The 20,878-nt window shown below is 37.0% G+C and overlaps 1 protein-coding gene across 1 annotated transcript; it reads right to left on the reverse strand.

Moving 5' to 3' along the window:
* Nucleotides 1–15,110: 15,110 nt before the first annotated feature.
* On the reverse strand, nucleotides 15,111–15,316 carry LOC309805054 (large ribosomal subunit protein eL39-like; the record flags this gene model as incomplete). Its single annotated transcript, XM_082622879.1, has 1 exon — nucleotides 15,111–15,316. The coding sequence occupies one exon, from the start codon at nucleotides 15,314–15,316 to the stop codon at nucleotides 15,161–15,163; it is 156 nt and encodes a 51-aa protein (XP_082479005.1). The 3' UTR covers nucleotides 15,111–15,160.
* Nucleotides 15,317–20,878: the final 5,562 nt, after the last annotated feature.

A 20,878-nucleotide genomic window follows, 5' to 3' on the forward strand; every position in this document is an offset into this window, starting at 1 on the left:
CAAAATCTCTGTGTTGGCCTCATTGGCACCCAGCTAGGGAACCTTGGGCTAAAATCTAGGTTTGGGCTTTATGGGTGTGAATCCCTTGACAAGACATTCAAAAGTTCAAATAAATGTTGAGCATATTCATGAAAAGATTTTCATAGCTTTAAGCAAATCATCAGAGATAATTTAAAAAAGGAGCTTAAAAAAATAACTACTAAAAAATTGCTTTTCATTTTTTTCTGCCTTCAGCAGTTAAGTGACTTTTTACACTTCCCTTTTTCTTTTGATACTTTATACTAAGATTGCTTTCAGGAAATGACTTCATATTTGTCATTAACACTTTATTAGTGTTACTTCTCAGGAATAGTTGCTCTTTTTTGTTTCATTTCTGATTGTGGAGCTAAAAATGTCATTGCCTTTTTAAGGACTACCAAGCTTTAGGATGTGAGAGAGGTGGTACTTTGGGTGGGAAAATTTTCTAGATTGGTTGAAATCATACAACCACATTCTAGGAGACTATAGAATTATAAAACCCACGCAATTTTATTTTTCAAGATGTTGAGAAAGCATCTTGGTTTTGTGAAAAAGTGCTGGGCTTGAAGCTGGCTAATTTTGGCTTTATTTCCTGGATCCACCAATTACTAGTAGTGAGACTGTGGGTAATATGTTTAATCTGAATTTCACTGTCATCATCTATAAAATGGAAGCTAACAATACTTCCATTACAGGGTTGTGAGGATTAGTAGTAATTTATGTAGTACGCTTTACCACTCAATAGATGGTTGCTATGACAGATGGAAATGCGTTGGGAAAGCAATATGGTAAGGAAGAAAAAAGCCTACAACAGTGAAAGTAATAAGCTTTAATAATGTTTTACATACATTGTTTTGTTTAAATCTCACAACAACACAATTATTGCTTCCATTTCACAGAAGGAAAATGGAGGCAGAAGTGGCTCAGCAACTGGCTAAAAGCTATTCAGCTGACAGTTGGTGGAGCAGGTGATATCAGTGAGCAGTCTCCAGAGCCCACCCTTTAAATTCCAGTCCAGACTATCTACCCTTGTTATGATGACAGACATGGGTGTGAGGTGTATACATTTGAGAATTTTTAGCTTTGATGACATTTGATTTTGTATTTTTTATGATGGCTAGCAATGTAAATCCATTAATATGCTCAACATTATCTTACCCATAAGTTTTGTCCTGATATTAAAACAGGATTTTCCCCTTAATATTTGCTTTTCAATTTAGTGAACAAAAAACCAAAAAACCCAACTTATTTGAAGTCTGTTATGTCCAGGCATTGTACTTAGCTCATTAGCCTTGAAGAACTCACAGTCTAGATGAAGAAACACATGCAGAAACAGATCATTTAAATATACATATAGTAGGGGAAAAACATAAATGTATCTTGGTTGCTATGGGAATATAAGGAAGGGGGCCTTTGACCAACCTGGGGAAACAGGGGTGTTTCCTAGAGGGGATGATCATAGTAAGTGTTGATGAGTAGGTGAGAACTAGCCAGACTAGGGAAAGTGGAGAGAGGTATGGTACTTAGCAGAAGGAATAGCAAGAGCAAAATCATGGAGGCAGAAAACAGCATGGGACATGGGAGGTGAGAGAAGTGGAGGGCGGAACTGCAAGCAATTGGGCTTTGCCAGACATGGATGGACATGGGGCACAGCAGGAAGATGCGACATAGGGCATGGACTCACACACACCCCTCACTGAATAGTCTGGTTGGTTGGCTGTCATTCTGTAGAGATGGGAACTAAAGAAGAATTAAGAAGGAATGAAATGGTCAGATCTCCCTCTATTTCCACTGTGGAGAATGGAGAGGTGATGGGGACAGGGTTTATTTCTTGGATACCCTTTTATCAACCAGTATCCCTTGTGGAAGCGTTTCATTCTCTTATTTTTTTCCTTTCTTTTCTCTCCCTGGCTTTTGTTTCTACAATCCAGTGGGGAGGTCAGAATTTAATAGCTAAATGCAGTAACTTATGATAGCTTCTGCCTCTTCCATTCTTTTCTCAATTCTTCTGTATGTTTAATCTGATTTATTCAAATTTCCATTTGGTAGTTATGTCTGAGTGAGTCTTATTCTCTGACTAGCCCTGGAGACCTGGCTTATGTAAACTTAGGGTCCTGGGCTTTACCTGATATTCTGATAGAATTCTCCCAGAAGTAGAATAAGAATCCCCCAAATCCCAAATCTGAAAATTGTCTGTATTGTTTGCAGGAAAGCCTAGAAAAATATCGAAGCCAAAGAAGTTAGGAGAGTAATGTGAGGAGATAAGAGAGAGAATCTGCTCTTCATAAATAGAAAGCCTATGTTCCCTAGAGTGGAGAAGGTGAAGTGGGCCAATTTATACATAAAGCTCATAGTTAGTAAAGCTCACAGTTGTCTTCTCAGTTGTCTTCCTTAATCACACAAGGGCACACATGGAAACTCATCCCCCTTGCACAATTCAATTCTGCATGGTGGAACAGTGATTCTCAAAGCGGATGAAGGGTACAATCAAAACCAGCTCTGGGCCTTTTTCAAACAGAATTTTGTGAAAACTCTCGCACTGCCCACATCTCCCACACTCCCACTCCCCACATCGAAAGTTACCACCAAAGTGAGATACAACTGCTGATAGGGATGTGTCACATCCCTTAAGTGCATCTGGGTAAATAAAAAGTTGAGAACAACTGTAGACATCCTCTGGTGGTGTATGCTGTGGTGTGCAGGGAAACCTACCAAAAACCAGGCATGATTATGCAAAGCTGGCAGCCATGTTTTTCCCAGTTCCCCACTGTCAGCTGTGTTTTCTTTTGTAACAAAGAAGTAGTGACTTACAGTGGGTCATAAATCTAAGGCTCTTCTCTTATCAGCATTCAGAAGGCAAGGACTATGTCTTATTTATCTTTCTATTCCCACTGCCTTGCACAGTGCCTGTTACAGAACAATCGCCCAACTAATGAACTGCAAAATGAATGAAAAATTATCTTGAGAGGGTAGTGAGCTATAAAAGGCAAAGATTTTATAAACTTCTAATTCTTCAAAACACTGCATTTTCCTACCCAAATGTTTGAATTGGGCCTTTTATGTGTTAAGTATTTGGCTTATTTGGTAATTATTGTTCTGTTACCTGACACTTAGAAAACCTAGCATTATGAATAAAACTAATTTGAGGTCTCTCAGCAACTGTTGATTTTCAGTACTTTTCTTCCCTGCAACAAATAATACTCTTTAGGGCATATACTTCCCCGCCATGGTTTTTTAAAATTTATCTTGATGAACTAAACAACAATAATTTGACAGTGAAGACATTTAAATCATGCACTTTAGTGCAATTCCCAGAGCTAGAGAAAACAGGCCACTGTGATTGAAGCAATGGATTGAATCTCTACTGCCAGATGGCAACTGAAATATAACAGGCTTACAGCTGTCAGTCACACCTAGAGGTCTGCACGCAAAGGATAAGCATGTCAGTGATGGAAATGGAAAGCTGAGTGGTTATCTGAAATTCTTGCATTGTTCCTAGTGGCTTATAAAGGCTAAGGGAAATCTGTTTAGTATTTGTAATGGAGCTGTGTAAATGTACTACTTGCGTCCTGAGTACTATTGCTATTTTCTATATGTGCTGTGTTAGATTTTTAAACACATACCTCTGAAATCAGAACCAGCATTATATTTCTCAATCTATGATGTTTACATGATTTTGTTCAAATCATTCTTAAAAACACACAATCCATGAGAAATGGCTTCCCACATCCCAAAGCTTTTAAGCATGGATTTTCAGAATTTTCTCTAATGACTGATTTGATTTTTCTTCTTGTTCTGTATGCTATAGTTGGTTCAGGGCAAAAGTATTTTGAATTTCCCACTCCATGTCAGAATAGCCCTGAAATAATATAATACTTGATAGGATGAAGCTGTTGTCCATGTTTCCATAACTTCTGTTAGAGAATGCATCTGGATCCATTCAACCATGTTCAATGTTTTTAAATGCCAAATGAGAGCTTCAGAAGAGCCCCTTGAGGAAGCAGAGATGACATTTGCCGAGCTCTGCTCATATCAACTCAGGAAGAAGAATATATCTGGCAATACATTTATCCTGATAAACGTGATGATAGGAAAATTTTTGTTTAAGCAGTGGCAGCATGTATTTACTGCTACGTCTATATACGGGCTGTCAGGTCACATAAAACAGGCCATAACAGAAGACAGTTGCAGGGAATAGGTTATGTAATGAGATCAAGCCAATCAAAGTCTGGCATCCAGCTGTAATTCTACTAACAGTGTGGGGAATCTGTTTATCCACCCAAGTCAAGGATATATTTCTTTTTCTTTTTGATCACTGTTAATGAAATTACATTGTTATCCCCTTCAGCTGTTCAGTGAGCCACTAGAAAGAAAAATAAAATGTATAAAAAATGGGAGGAAAAGGAGAAAGACCTCAGGCTATAGAATTTATAGCTGGAGAACTCAAGATTTTTATGCAGGTAAATTTCCTAAATAGAAAAGGACCACAGAGTCTTGAACTATTCAGAAATAAATACGCTGTTCTAAGTTTATGATGCTCACAGAACCCCACGGTATTGTAACTCTCATTCTGACAAATACAAGGCACTAGTCTTTAGAACAGCCTGAAAAATCATTCAAATGAGGGAGATATCAAAAACTACTGAAGCAGAGATTCCTTAAGTGTAAGTTAGTAGGTTTTCAATCACTTTAGTTTCACAATTTGACATCATTAAGGCTAATATACAGGTGCCTGCCAGCACAGCTACCATTAGGAATCTATCAGTATTTCCATTATAAATCCCATTTTTCAGGAGTTAATAACTTGATCATAAAAATTTACTGCAGGCTGAAATCAAGTCTTGAAGGAAAATCTCTTTCCTTAATCCCAGCAGAAGAGTTTGCTCGTGTTTCTGATGCTAAGATAGAGACCAGAAAAGGTAGAATGTGTATAAACTTTCATTTCTGAAAATTTAGCATCAATCCTGGTGCTCTCAGATGTGGTGATATGTGCTGGTATTTTATTTGTTTGTTGGCTTGCTTTTTCTTCTTCTCCTCTCCCCATGCCCTCCTCCACCTAATCCCCTTTCTTTTTTGTGTCTTGGTCCTAAGTGGAAGTTTGATCCTTCTAAAATGTCCAACATATGCATTTTGCTCAGTGGAGAAAGAGCAAGGAAGTCAGAGTTTATATAGATTCATCAGAAAATAAGCTCTGAGCTTCTTTTCCTTCTGGCTCCCTATAATCTTTTCAGCACCGAAATGCTCTGCATGGAAACATTATAAAGTTACTTCAGTAAGTAGGGAAAGCTATAAACTGTTACTTTGTGGCTAGGCGAGAAAATTGATCTACCATCTCACAACCTTTTTGACTATCAAGCAAAATATTCATCCACTTTCTCTGCATTTATCAAATGCATAATAACTATGAAGGGGTACCAGATTAATATAGTGAAACTAGTAAGGAATTAAACAATTCAAAATTTTCTCATTGCCTAATATCTTTTTTAAATTTAATTTTTAAATTAAAAAATTTTTTTAAATTTTATTTTCCTTATTTTTTAATACAGCAGGTTCTTATTAGTCAACAGTTTTATACACATCAGTGTATACATGTCAATACCAATCTGCCAATTCATCACACCCCCACCCCCACCCCCCTGCTGCTTTCCCCACTTGGTGTCCATATGTTTCTTCTCTACATCTGTGTCTCAATTTCTGCCCTGCAAACTGGTTCATCTGTACCATTTTTCTAGGTTCCACATATATGCGTTAATACATGATATTTGTTTTTCTCTTTCTGACTTACTTCACTCTGTATGACAGCCTCTAGATCCATCCACGTCTCTACAAATGACCCAATTTCGTTCCTTTTTATGGCTGAGTAATATTCCATTGTATATATGTACCACATCTTCTTTATCCATTCGTCTGTCGATGGGCATTTAGGTTGCTTCCATGTCCTGGCTATTGTAAATAGTGCTGCAGTGAACATTGGGGTGCATGTATCTTTCTGAATTATGGTTTTCTCTGGGTATATGCCCAGTAGTGGGATTGCTGGGTCATATGGTACTTCTATTTTCAGTTTTTTAAGGAACCTCCATACTGTTCTCCATAGTGGCTGTATTGATTTACATTCCCACCAACAGTGCAAGAAGGTTCCCTTTTCTCCACACCCTCTCCAGCATTTGTTGTTTGTAGATTTTCTGATGATGCCCATTCTAACTAGTGTGAGGTAGTACCTCATGGTAGTTTTGACTTGCGTTTCTCTAATAATGAGTGATGTTGAGCAGCTTTTTTCATGTGCTTCTTGGCAATCTGTATGTCTTCTTTGGAGAAATGTCTATTTAGGTCTTCTGCCCATTGTTGGATTGCATTGTTTGTTTTTTTAATAGTGAGCTGCATGAGCTGTTTATATATTTTGCAGATTAATCCTTTGTCAGTTGATTCGTTTGCAAATATTTTCTCCCATTCTGAGGGTTGTCTTTTCGTCTTGTTTATGGTTTCCTTTGCTGCGCAAAAACTTTGAAGTTTCATTAGGTCCCATGTGTTTATTTTTGTTTTTATTTCCATTACTCTAGGAGGTGGATCAAAAAGGATCTTGCTGTGATTTATGTCAAAGAGTGTTCTTCCTATGGTTTCCTCTAAGAGTTTTATAGTGTCCAGTCTTACATTTAGGTCTCTAATTCATTTTGAGTTTATTTTTGTGTATGGTGTTAGGGAGTGTTCTAATTTCATTCTTTTACATGTAGCTGTCAGGTTTTCCCAGCACCACTTATTGAGGAGACTGTCTTTTCCCCATTGTATATCCTTGCCTCCTTTGTCATAGATTAGTTGACCATATGTGTGTGGGTTTATCTCTGGGCTTTCTATCTTGTTCCATTGATCTATGTTTCTGTTTTTGTGCCAGTACCATATTGTCTTGATTACTGTAGCTTTGTAGTATAGTCTGAAGTCAGGGAGTCTGATTCCTCCAGCTCCGTTTTTTTCCCTCAAGACTGCTTTGGCTATTTGGGGTCTTTTGTGTCTCCATACAAATTTTAAGATTTTTTGTTCTAGTTCTCTAAAAAGTGCCATTGGCACTTTGATAGGGATTGCATTGAATCTGTAGATTGCTTTGGGTAGTATAGTCATTTTCACAATATTGATTCTTCCAGTCTAAGAACATGGTATATCTCTCCATCTGTTGATATCATCTTTAGTTTCTTTCATCAGTGTCTTATAGTTTTCTGCATACAGGTCTTTTGTCTCCTTAGGTAGGTTTATTCCTAGGTATTTTATTCTGTTTGTTGCACTGGTAAATGGGAGTGTTTCCTTAATTTCTCTTTCAGATATTTCATCATTAGTGTGTAGGAATGCAAGAGATTTCTGTGCATTAATTTTGTATCCTGCTACTTTACCAGATTCATTGATTAGCTCTAGTAGTTTTCTAATGGCATCTTTAGGATTCTCCATGTATAGTATCATGTCATCTGCAAACAGTGACAGTTTTACTTCTTCTTTTCCAATTTGTATTCCTTTTATTTCTTTTTCTTCTCTGATTGCTGTGGCTAGGACTTCCAAAACTATGTTGAATAATAGTGGTGAGAGTGGACATCCTTGTCTTGTTCCTGATCTTAGAGGAAATGCTTTCAGTTTTTCACCATTGAGAATGATGTTTGCTGTGGGTTTGTTGTATGTGTCCTTTATCATGTTGAGGTAGGTTCCCTCTATGCCCACTTTCCGGAAAGTTTTTCTCATAAATGGGTGTTGAATTTTGTCTAAAGCTTTTTCTGCATCTATTGAGATGATCATATGGTTTTTATTCTTCAATCTGTTAATATGGTGTATCACATTGATTGATTGGCGTATACTGAAGAATCCTTCCATCCCTGGGATAAATCCCACTTGATCATGGTGTATGATCTTTTTAATGTGTTGTTGGATTCTGTTTGCTAGTAGTTTGTTGAGGATTTTTGCATCTATGTTCATCAGTGATATTGGTCTGTAATTTCCTTGTTTTGTAGTGTCTTTGTCTGGTTTTGGTATCAGGGTGATGGTGGCCACATAGAATGAGTTTGGGAGTGTTCCTTCCTCTGCAGTTTTTTGGAAGAGTTTGAGAAGGATGGGTGTTAGCTCTTCTCTAAATGTTTGATAGAATTCACCTGTGAAGCCATCTGGTCCTGCACTTTTGTTTGTTGGAAGATTTTTAATCACAGTGTCAATTTCATTACTTGTGATTTGTCTGTTGATATTTTCTGTTTCTTCCTGGTTCAGTCTTGGAAGGTTATACCTTTCTAAGAATTTGTCCATTTCTTCCAGGTTGTCCATTTTATTGGCAAAGAGTTGCTTGTTGTAGTCTCTTAGAATGCTTTGTATTTCTGCGGTGTCTGTTGTAACTTCTCCTTTTTAATTTCTAATTTTATTGATTTGAGTCCTCTCCCTCTTTTTCTTGATGAGTCTGGCTAAGGGTTTATCAATTTTGTTTATCTTCTCAAAGAACCAGCTTTTAGTTTTATTGATCTTTGCTATTGTTTTCTTTGTTTCTATTTCATTTATTTCTGCTCTGATCTTTATGATTTCTTTCCTTCTGCTAACTTTGGTTTTGCTTGTTCTTCTTTCTCCAGTTGCTTCAGGTGTATGTTTAAATTGTTTATTTGAGATTTTTCTTGTTTCTTGAGGCAGGCTTGTATAGCTATAAACTTTCCTCTTAGAACTGCTTTTGCTGCATCCCATAGGTTGTGTATCATCATGTTTTCATTGTCATTTGTGTCTAGGTATATTTTGATTTCCTCTTTGATTTCTTCCGTGATCTCCTGGTTATTTGGTAATGTAGTGTTTAGCCTCCATTTGTTTGTGTTTTTTACGTTTTTTTCCTTGTAATTGATTTCTAATCTCATACCGTTGTGGTCTGAAAAGATGCTTGATATGACTTCAATTTTCCTAAATTTACCATGTCTTCATTTGTGACCCAAGATGTGATCTGTCCTGGAGAATGTTCCGTGTGTACTTGAGAAGAAAGTGTAATTGGCTGTTTTTGGATGGAATGTCCTATAAATATCAATTAAATCTATCTGGTCTATTTTGTCATCTGTTTCCTTATTTACTTTCACTTTGGATGATCTGTCGATTGGTGTATGTGAGGTGTTAACGTCCCCCACTATTATTGTGTTACTGGCGATTTCCTCTTTTATAGCTGTTAGCAGTTGCCTTATGTATGGAGGTGCTCCTGTGTTGGGTGTATATATATTTATAATTGTTATATATTCTTCTTGGATTGATCCCTTGATCATTATGTAGTGTCATTCCTTGTGTCTTGTAACATTTTTTATTTTAAAGTCTATTTTATTTGAGATGAGTATTGCTACTCCAGCTTTCTTTTGGTTTCCATTTGCAAGGCATATCTTTTTCCATCCCCTCACTTTCAGTCTGTATGTGTCCCTAGGTCTGAAGTGGGTCTCTTGTAGACAGCATATAGATGGGTCTTGTTTTTGTATCCATTCAGCAAGCCTGTGTCTTTTGGTTGGAGCATTTAATCCATTCACGTTTATGGTAATTATCGATATGTATGTTCCTATGAACTTTTTTTTTTTTTTTTTTTTTTTGCGGTACGCAGGCCTCTCACTGTCGTGGGCTCTCCCATTGAGAAGCACAGGCTCCGGACACGCAGGCTCAGTAGCCATGGGTCATACGCCCAGCCACTTCTGTGGCATGTGGGATCTTCTCGGACTGGGGCACGAACCCGTGTCCCCTGCATCGGCGGGCGGACTCTCAACCAGTGCGCCACCAGGGAAGCCCCCATGACCATTTTCTTAATTGTTTTGAGTTTGTTTTTGTAGGTCCTTTTCTCCTCTTGTGTTTTCCACTTAGAGAAGTTTCTTTAGCGTTTGTTGTAGAGCTGGTTTGGTGGTGCTGAATTCTCTTAGCTTTTGCTTGTCTGTAAAGCTTTTGATTTCTCCCTCCAATCTGAATGAGATCCTTTCCGGGTAGAGTAATCTTGGTTGTAGGTTCTTCCCTTTCATCACTTTAAGTATATCATGCCACTCCCTTCTGGTTTGTAGAGTTTCTGCTGTTAACCTTATGGGAGTTCCCTTGTATGTTATTTGTCGTTTTTCCCTTTCTGCTTTCAAAAAGTTTTCTTTGTCTTTAATTTTTGCCAATTTGATTACTATGTGTCTCGGTGTGTTTCTCCTTGGGTTTATCCTGTATGGGAGTTGCTGAGCTTCCTGGACTTGGTGGCTATTTCCTTCCCCATGTTAGGGAAATTTTCGACTATAATCTCTTCAAATATTTTCTCTGGTCCTTTCTCTCTCTCTTCTCCTTCTGGGACCCCTATAATGCGAATGTTGTTGCGTTAAAGTTGTCCAAGAAGTATCTTAGGCTGTCTTCTTTTTTTTTCATTATTTTTTGTTTATTCTGTTCCGCAGCAGTGAATTCCACTATTCTGTCTTCCAGGTCACTTATCCGGTTTTCTGCCTCAGTTATTCTGCTGTTGATTCCTTCTAGTGTAGTTTTCATTTCAGTTATTGTATTGTTCATTTCTGTTTGTTTGTTCTTTACTTCTTCTAGGTCTTTTTTAAAGATTTCTTGCATCTTCTCGATCTTTGCCTACATTCTTTTTCCGAGGTCTTGGATCATCTTCACTATCATTATTCTGAATTCTTTTTCTTGAAGATTGCCTATCTCCACTTCATTTAGTTTTTCTGGGGTTTTATCTTGTTCCTTCATCTGGTACATAGCCCTCTGCCTCTTCATTTTGTGTATCTTTCTGTGAATGTGGTTTTTGTTCCACAGGCTGCAGGATTGTAATTCTTCTTGCTTCAGCTGTCTGCCCTCTGCCCTATTATCTTTTAGATCTAGCTTAATTTCTTTTAGGGCCTAGCTCTCTGGGCATATTGTGATACACAAAACCTAGTCTATTCTTGGGCCAAACTATTTTTTCTGTAATTATGTACAACTGAAATTCCCTCTTCTCTTTTCCTGGGGGAAAAATAGTCAACAGTCATCGTAGACCACCAAACTATTCAAAATGTTGTGGAACTACTTTCCATGAAGGCTTAAAGACTATGAATAGAAAGAAAGAAAGAAAAAGCACTCAGACTTAACTGTGAGAAATCAGCGCAGAATTATCCCAACGTTCTATACTATTTTAGTGAATTTGGTGGAAGAATTAAGGAATTGCTGGTATATACTCATTTCTAGAAGGATAAACATTCTCATTTCCAACCCAAAGCTTTCCATTGGTGTGCATAAAATTTTGACTTGTGTGTTCCTATCATCTCCCCCATCTAGTGCCTGGCCCTGACTTATAAGGGTTTCTTTTTTTTGCATATCTGATGCTGTTATGTCTCACCTTGCTCCCCTCGGCACTTCCTAGCTAACCTGGCAAGCATCCCTAGAGTTTCAAACAGCGAGGGATCTCATATGCCTTGCTGCCCCCTATTGGTGACCAAAGACAATCTTAGATTTTTAAAATTAATACCTATATTTGAGAGGTACTTCCTATAGAAGCTTTTTATAAAGTTTTAAAAAAATTGTATAAATATTATGTGATGATTTTATTTATAATTAATGGCTTTGTTTTTTAAATGTTTATTTTGACTTAGTTTTCTTCATAAATTTATAAGGAATTTCTTCAGTTCATGTCATGATCTTTTTCTAAAATTGGCATTGCATAACTGAAAGTGCAAGGCAAAGTTTTCTACCATCATTGCACGAAGATTTTCTTTCTTTGTACATTTAAACGAAGGAATTGATTTCTTATGGTTTTGAATGTAGTTCTTTAAATTGAAAACATACATATTGGATTTGCATATTGCTTTTTCAAAATGGGTTTCTTTTTTGTTTTGTTTTGTTTTAATGTTGTATTAGTCTATTTGGGCTGCCAAAAAAATATGCCATGGACTTGGTGGCTTAAACACAGAAATTTATTCTCATAGGTCAAAGTCCGGCAGGGTCAGTTTCTGGTGCAAACTCTCTTCCCAGCTTGATATCCTTAAAATGGTAGAGGGAGAGAGTGCTAGTGACTTTCCTCTCCTAATAATGTCACCAGCCCTATTGGGTTAGGACTCCATCCTACGACCTCATTTAACCTCTATCCCCTCCTCACAGGCCCCTTCTCCAAATGCAGTTACATAGGGAGTTAGGGCTTCAACATATGAATTTGGAGGAGGGGGACACAAACAGCAAAATGATATGTGAATTTTAATAATCCAACTTATTTTAAATTAATCAAATTATTATTATTATTATTATTTTTAAAATCACATACCATGGACTAAGAGTAAATGAGAATGGGATTGGTATTAGAATAATAAGGCATTACCCTCACCATGGTGAACTGATAACACAGTTAAGAAAATGAATTAAAATCAGACTAAAACAAGGAAAAATGATAAAAGTGCAAAGTACTAAATCATCATACTGTCTTTAATTACAAAAGAAGTTGTATGTGTGGGCTGGAATAACCAGAGAACTCTCCTAGGAAGAAATTTTATTTAGCCTCCTACTGAAAGATGACTAGGGTCTTATTAACTTCAGTGGAAGTGTAAAAGGAAGAATATTTCAACCCAGTATCCAGAGAGTGCTGGTTTGGAATATACATGGTATGGTCTTTGTTCTTTAGAAGTTTGCAATCAAATACCATAAATACTCAAGTCTGACAGCTTAGTGCTTTCAGAATTTGCTTAAATCACCTGATATTTTTTTACCAGGCTACTGCTGCTAACTGAAGCACTGGGTTATGTGTCTTGGGCTGAATGAAGCATGCCACAGAATCATTGATGTTGGGCTAAAAAACCCGAAACTCTTCCTTCCTTTGATTCTTTTATTTGTTTGACTGCCTGGTGAGTCCAGAACAATTTCAGAGCATCCAGTGGTGCCCCTAACCATTCCAGAGGGCCAGAGGTTGGACACACTGATTGGTTTGAAAACCTTGATATCTAATTTCTTCCGTGGCTTCTCTGTAAGTTCAACTCAATAGTTCATTTATTTATTCCTCCAACCATAGGGAAAACAAGCCTGAAAACACCAGTTCATAACACTAAATTATGAATGTTAAAGACACACACAGCTCTACCTACCAGCAACACCTATGGGCAGAGCCTATCATACCGTGGACACTGACATATTTCTAATTATACCATTTCTTATCAAGTAAGTGTCGTGGGTTGATCAGAAAAACAGAAAATATCACCATGATCAAAATAAATCTATAATTTAAACTGGATTTTCTACCACTATCAGGCAAAAGGTTGTTTTAAAAAAAAGTTGTGCTGTAAATCACGTCTCCTTTTGCAGGATCTGGTATGAAGGAAAAATCGTGTGTTTGAAATTTGTCTCTGAATTTATCTCTAATTTCAAAATCATTTTCCTTCTTCTGTGAAGCCTATCCCCAGCCCAGGTTACTGCATTTCCCTTGTGCTCTCACTTCTGCTCTCCTCCATTAATCAAAGGAAAGTATCTGCTAACAGTCATGTAAAACCTGGTATGAATTTAAGTCATGGTGTTATCTCTCTTCAGGGAATTTATAATTTTGGATTTATCTATAATTCTGGAATAAATGCCTTTGTCTCCTGCAAAAGAAGCTTTAGGCATGAGCATAGTAAAGAGAAGTGTTTTTGGAGTTGGGGACTTTCTGTTACTGTTGAAATCACACAAAGAGCTAGCAGTCAACTTTATTGAGAAGATTAGTATCTAAATTGTAAAATTATCTCAAAGTTAGGGATTTATGTAAAATGCAAGGTCAGAATTACAATGAAGGGACATATTACTTAAGTATTTTGGAGATGAGAAAATGAAACTAGCATTTATTGGGTATCATATGCCAGGAAATGTACCAGGCATCCTCACATTTCTTTAGCTCATTTACAGCACTTCTGTAAATTCTTCACCCCATTTTACCATCAAGGAAACAAAGTTCTGGAGGTTAAGTTTCACAAATATCCTGCAGCTAGCAAATAATGGAACCATGTCTCCCTGGCTTCAAAGTCCATTATCTTGGTGTAGGAAAGAGAAAAGTTGTCAAAATACGTGACACTTAAACACGTGATTTATTTTGCTCTATTAAAAATTTGCTTTGAACATTTTGAATTAAACTCCTTTAATCACAGGATAACATGTACTTTGTACCATACCACCTTGCTGGCTTTTAGTATGCAGAGCCAAGATGAATTGCCTTCAAAATTTTTTTCAATTTATTTCTTCTATCAGAAACTGTCTATAATAGAGGATGGTGAGGCTGTAATGCAGAAATTACAAGGTTATCGAAGACCTGCCTCATATGTAGTTGGCATATGTTGCTCTCCAACTAACCTATGGATATGAATATTTCTGTACTAATTGAAAGTAAGCTAGCCAAAGTCAACCTACACAATCATATGGGTGGAATAATCATATAATTTGAACCAAAAATTGGGACACATCAACAGACTGAATATTTGAAATTATGACTATTATGTTCTATCTAGAATATATGGTTAGCTTATTAAGGGTTAGGGGGCTAATTTTGTACTTTTTCTCAATTAAATTTAACTGTAGATTCACTTGAGAATGTGTTTTAATGCTTTACTGAATGAATCTACCCACTTTTACATTTTTTTGAGAAAAAGAAAAAAGTTAGGCGGTAAATAGAAACTATTACTAAAGTCATATATATGAACCAAGGCCAGTTTGAAGCTGCACTTTTGTGCAAGGAAGCCCATTTTGTTTATTGCTTTCCAAAAAATTTAAAATATTAAGTGTGATTATTTTTCCAAACTTTTTAAGGTTACATTAAATCAATGTAAATAATAACAATAAAGCTTGCTAACTTAAAAATGTGGGTTTTTTAGGTGTATGCTTTAGATTGAATTATTAATTAACATTTTAATTGGAAATATTAATCTACAAAAGCAATAAAAAGTGTATTTTAACTCTTATTCTATCTAATATGAAGATAATATAGGTCCTTGCTTTTCCTATTTTCCCTCTGGTTACCTGTCCTTTTTTTTTTTTTTTAGGTTTCACATATTCATTACTGAGCTACACAGTGAGCAGTGGTGAGGAAAGATCAAGAAAAGAGAAGAGAGCCATTCCATTTCTCCCATCAAACACAGGCAGCTGTTCCAGACAGTAGTGATGTTCTGATACGGTAAGGCACAATTGACCTTAATAGCATAAGTGTGTGCCACTTCATTTGTGAGTCTCCTTATAGACCCAGCTTGGTTCTTCTCCAGTGTCTTCTCTTGGAGTTGTACCTGATTGTATTACCAGTTTTCATTTGAATCCATGGGGGAATGGGACGATTTTGCTTTTGTTTCTTGGCCAGGAATCGCTTGATCCTGAAAGTGTTGTGAGAAGACATGGCGAGGAGGAAATTCAACTGCACATAGGATGGCAGACAAGAGAAAAGATCCCCTCTGGTTACCTGTCCTTGAGTAATCCTCTCTGCTTGTAATTATCATGACCAGAGATTGGATAGAAAAATAAAAGACTATAGGAATTACTCAGGACTTAATCTGTCCTTGCATATGATGGTGGTGGGGAAATAAGTTGAAAAAGGTACATAATGTGGTACTTGGGTTTTCTAAGGGCTCAGTTATATACTATTTATATTCCCAATTTGGCATAAAAAAATTGAGGCTCTGACGATGTAATTTATAAAATTGATACATGGTACTATAAAAGATGGTTTCATAAAAATGTATTTTAAAATGTAATAACAAAACATTCTGGCTATCTTTAAAAAATAGACTTTGACTGATTTGGAAGTGCCCAGGTCACTTTAAAGAGAATCTTTATTAGTCTATAGAAAGTAATGTTTATAACAGCTTGAAACTCAAAGGAAAGGGAACTCGGGGAGAAGCATGTTCAATAATTTCCAAGGTAACATGGATGCATACTGTGTATGCTCCTTTCATCTCATTTCTTACTGCCACAGCCTTTCAAGGAAGAAAATAATATATTCTTCATGGAAAAAAAGTGTAAAGAAGGCAGTATAAGAAAGGCATACTTTGAGAACTAATTGAAGTGCTCATGAGGCAAGTTAATGCTTTTTTGCCAATAACTTGTGTACTGATAGGTTAAAAGGATTTTGAACCCCTCTCTGAATCTGCCCCCTCCACACCCAAACTGGGATACATTTACTGAGAAAACAAGGATCTGGCATTTTAAAAACATTAAAAATATTTTATGTGAGTTATTTTTTACTTAGCACAGTAGAAGAAAATCAAGATTAATTCATCAGTATATAGTCACCTTAAAAGTGTGGAGGGCACTTCGATGGCCTCAATGGCCAGTAGAAGGTAATAAGTCAAAATGGGGAGGGAGCAGGCTGTATACAAAGTCGGCTCTAAACCCTCTTTTGCTGTGGTGCAGTTTTTGTGGACTGGATGGCTGAGAGATCCAACAGAGAGAAAGAAATCATCACCAGGATCAACAGAGATAGGAACAGGGGAAACTAGGAAAGCTGTTGTGACAAAGTCAATGATAAGAAGCCAGATCCCTGGGGTGGGTATCTGATCGTGAAGCAGAGAACAGCATGTCATTAAGAATTTGATCAAGATTGAATAACTTGATTTACTTACAAAATGACTCTTGCAGCCCTGGAGCATGGTACTCTTGCATGAACCACTGAAAAGTCTCATTACAAAATACAAAATAAATTTTTTTAAAAAGAAAAAATTAAAATGATCTTTGTCAAGTATATAAGTGAAAATAATATATAACTTTTTTGTTTGCTTACTAGTAAAATTGAATTATTTTCCATACTTTTAAAATTTTTACTAGTTTTTCCCTGTCAACTGAATTTGGTGCCTTAATTTTAGTAAATATAATTTACCTCCCGTTTACTGATCATATATTACATGTAAAGCAGGGTGCCAATTTTTTGGAGAGGGGGCTGTGGAGAAATAAAAGAAATGACAAATCCCTTCTCTTAAAGCCATATACTGGGTTGGGGAGAACAGCTTGTGCAGAATAATGTGACAGAAGAAAGGAAAGGAATGTGGATTGGGAAAACGGGACAGCTACATGTAAAAAAATGAAATTAGAACACTAACACCATACATAAAAATAAACTGAAAATGGATCAGAGATCTAATGTAAGGCCAGATACTATAAAACTCTTAGAGGAAAACATAGGCAGAATACTCTTTGACATTAATCTTAGCAATATCTTTTTTGACCCACCTCCTAGAGTAATGAAAATAAAAACAAAAATAAACAAATGGGACCTAATTAAACTCAAAAGCTTCTGCACAGCAAAGGAAACCATAAACAAAACAAAAAGACAACCCACAGAATAGGAGAAAATATTTGCCAACAAAGCAACCAACAGGGGATTAATCTCCAAAATATACAAACAGTTCATGCAACTCTATGTCAAAAAAGCAAACAACCCAATCAAAAAATGGGCAGAAGACCTAAATAGACATTTCTCCAAAGAAGGTATACAGATGGCCAAAAAGCACATGAAAAGATGCTCAACATCACTAATTATCAGAGAAATGCAAATCAAAACTACAATGAGGTTTCACCTCACGCTGGTCAGAATGGCCATCATCAAAAAGTCTACAAACAATAAATGCTGTAGAGAGAGGGTGTGGAGAAAAGGGAACCCTCCTACACTGTTGGTGGGTATGTAAATTGGTACAACTACTATGGAGAATAGTATAGAGGTTCCTTAAAAAACTAAAAATAGAACTACCATATGACCCAGCAATCCCCCTCCTGGGCATATATCCAGAGAAAAACATAATGCAAAAGGATACTTGCGTCCCAGTGTTCATTGCAGCACTGTTTACAATAGCCAAGACATGGAAGCAACCTAAATGTCCATTGACAGATGAATGGATAAAGAAGATGTGGTACGTATATACAATGGAATACTACTCAGCCATAAAAAAGAATGAAATAATGCCATTTGCAGCCACACAGATAGACTTAGAGATTATCATACTAAGTGAAGTAAGTCAGACAAAGACAAATATCATATGTTATCACTTATATGTGGAATCTAAAAAAAAGTACAAATGAACTTATTTACAAGACAGAAATAGAGTCACAGATGTAGAAAACGAATTTATGGTTACGGGGAGGTGGGAGGAGGGAGGGATAAATCAGGAGCTTGAGATGAACTTACACACACTACTATACATAAAATAGATAACTAACAAGGACCTACCATATAGCACAGGGAACTCTACTCAATACTCTGTAATGACCTATATGGGAAAAGAATCTAGAAAAGAGTGGATATATGTATACGTATAACTGGTTCACTTTGCTGTAAAGCAGAAACTAATTCAACATTGCATTGTAAATCAACTATACTCCAATAGAAATTTTAATAAAGAGAAAGAATGGGGAAAGGAGGGGGAGTGTTAAATGCAGACACACTTTGGAGCAGCTAGCTTCAAGGTTCTAAACAGAACCACTGGTGAGTGGAGCTCACACACCTCCTTTGAGTTCTGTTCCAGTGGTCAATGTTGGAGAAATATCTTTGGGTCTGGAGGCAGAAGAGCAGGACAGAGGGACAATCCAAGAAGCCCTCTGAGACTCAGTGAATGCTTTCTAACATGTTTACTTGCTGGCTCATGAGTTGAAAATGGCAAGAAAATGTCAGGTTTGACTTCCAGTGAGATAAAACAGTGTTCTGCCAACGAGGTCCTGTAAAGGGCTTACTTTGGGCTCCTACCTTCATTCGGGATATGTGCTCAAAGTGTATATTCCTGGGGCCACTGGCTGAAGGTCTTTCCATTTTAGGGAAAGCAAAATGTAGAGAAGACATTTTATCCTATGTTGTACCCTGCCTCTGGGCGTTGACAGTGTGCCCAGCCTTCAGCAGGGAGAGTCAAATTTGGTTATTTTTCCGCAGTCTTTGATTAATGAGCAGGACAATTCATCCCAGTCACAACCATGTTAGTGACTTTCTCAGTGGTTCTCAACTGGAGAAGGAAGTCAGCAGATGGCTGGGAAATACCCACCAGCTGTTTACAGTCAGTCTGAGGCTTGTTAAGCTCGTTCTTCCAGGAATCTCATGTGGACACCATGCTACTTTATGCACATTTTCAAAATTCCTTTTTTGCCCTTGGTTCAACTATCAAATGGTTGAATTGTTTAAGTGAAATATTTTGCAGGTCTCTCTGAGATTGGTTGGATACTTATGTGAAGACAGAAAATTATATGACAGGTTTAGTAGTGACAGCGTGGACATGAGACTCGGTACCTCTGCTAAAACATGGAAGTTGATCCATCTATCAATCATTTTCTGAATTAAGAATTGGATAGTGGAGAAAGCACTTAGATTCTTTTCCTGGATGTATCATTTATTTATCACCAGAGTGATTCTGGGTTTTGCAATGAACTACTCCGAATTGTAGTTTCCTTTACTCTGCAAAATGGGGATTGTAAGCAGCAAGCCAGCATACTTCACTGGGTGTTATAAAGATCGAAAAAGACTGCATAAACGAAAGAATTTACAAAGTATAAACATGATACAGACGTGAAGGCTTACTGCCAATAAAGGGTATGTGCAGATCACCTATGATGTTCCTGACACAGCTCTAGGTTTTTGGAAGATACTGAAGATAAAAGGTGTGGCTCCTGCCCTCAACATCTATATGGTCCAGGTAACTGAGGAGCAGCACAAGGCAGTATCTAAATCAAGACCTAAAGGGGCTGATGGAAAAGAAGTGCCATCAGAGTTTAGAGAAGAATGAGATGAGCAAGGGTTAATGTGCAGATAGACAACATTATGGGGGAGGTAGGCATTGAGTTGCACTTTAGAACAGGGAAATGGGTGAACTGAGAGGACAGAAATTAAAAGAAGCTGAAAAGGACTTAAAATTCAAAGTTCAACCTTTTCCAAAAATGTCCTTTGCCTACTATGTTCACTGTCAAACTCCTTATTTACAAGTTAACCCCTTTCCAAACCCTAGGAATTCTTTTCTGACCCTCCCAAATGGAGCCGGTCATTCTCTCCTCTAGTGGTTTCTATCCTCAAAAGATACACATTTACATTATTGAAAGTATCTCATTGTGTCAAAACAGTAATATAAATACCATTTTAAAAATGAGACAGACCTGGGTTCTACACCCAGTTTTACTGCTGACTCTCTGACTTAGGGCAAATCATTTACCCTTCACCAGTTGAGTAAATCTTTCATCTGTAAGCTAGAAATGATAATAACAACATTATTATTCTGAGCATTAAATAAGGAATAGTGTCTCAATGAGTCCTGTGTGTAGTGAACACTTCAGAAATGATGTCCGTTGTTAATTCTATGGATCTGTTGCCCTCATTGGTTAATGTGGAACTCTCATTATGCTTTTCTTTAGATACTACCGTCTAGCCTGGGGCCAGACACAGAGTAGGTACCTGGTAAATATTTGAACCAAAATGAGCATTCAAGATGGAGGAGGCATTTTAGGAAGTGGCAACAACAAAGATACAGAAATAGAAATAGAGATAATCTGTGTGAAAAATAGTGAGCGTGGAAGTGGGAGGGGAGAGCTAATGAAATAATTCCTCTGATCTGATGAGAGGAAAGATTTATATTGGAGAATAAATTACGCTAGATGGATTCTTGGGGCACAGTTGGAGGAGGACCAGGATTTTGGGTTTGATGTAGTGGGTAATAGGGAATCATAGTTTTTTGAGGAGGAGTGACATGATGAAAAATGTTGAGTAAATAGATTAAGGCTTCCCTGGTTCAATAAGCAAATTAATTTTAGACTAAAAGCTATATCACTATGACCACTTATGACTATAATTTGTCGCCTTCTCACTCGATTGTAAGAGAAGTCAATATTGTTCTCTTCTTTCCAAGGTTTTAAAGGAAAAAGAAACACTATTTTTCATACTTGATATGGGTGTGTGGTGAGTCTCCTTCAGATCAGTGAAAGTACTCCTCTCTGAAGACAT

Source organism: Mesoplodon mirus (assembly GCF_964341445.2).
Source record: "Mesoplodon mirus genome assembly, chromosome: 5".
Taxonomy (NCBI): Eukaryota; Metazoa; Chordata; class Mammalia; order Artiodactyla; family Ziphiidae; genus Mesoplodon; species Mesoplodon mirus.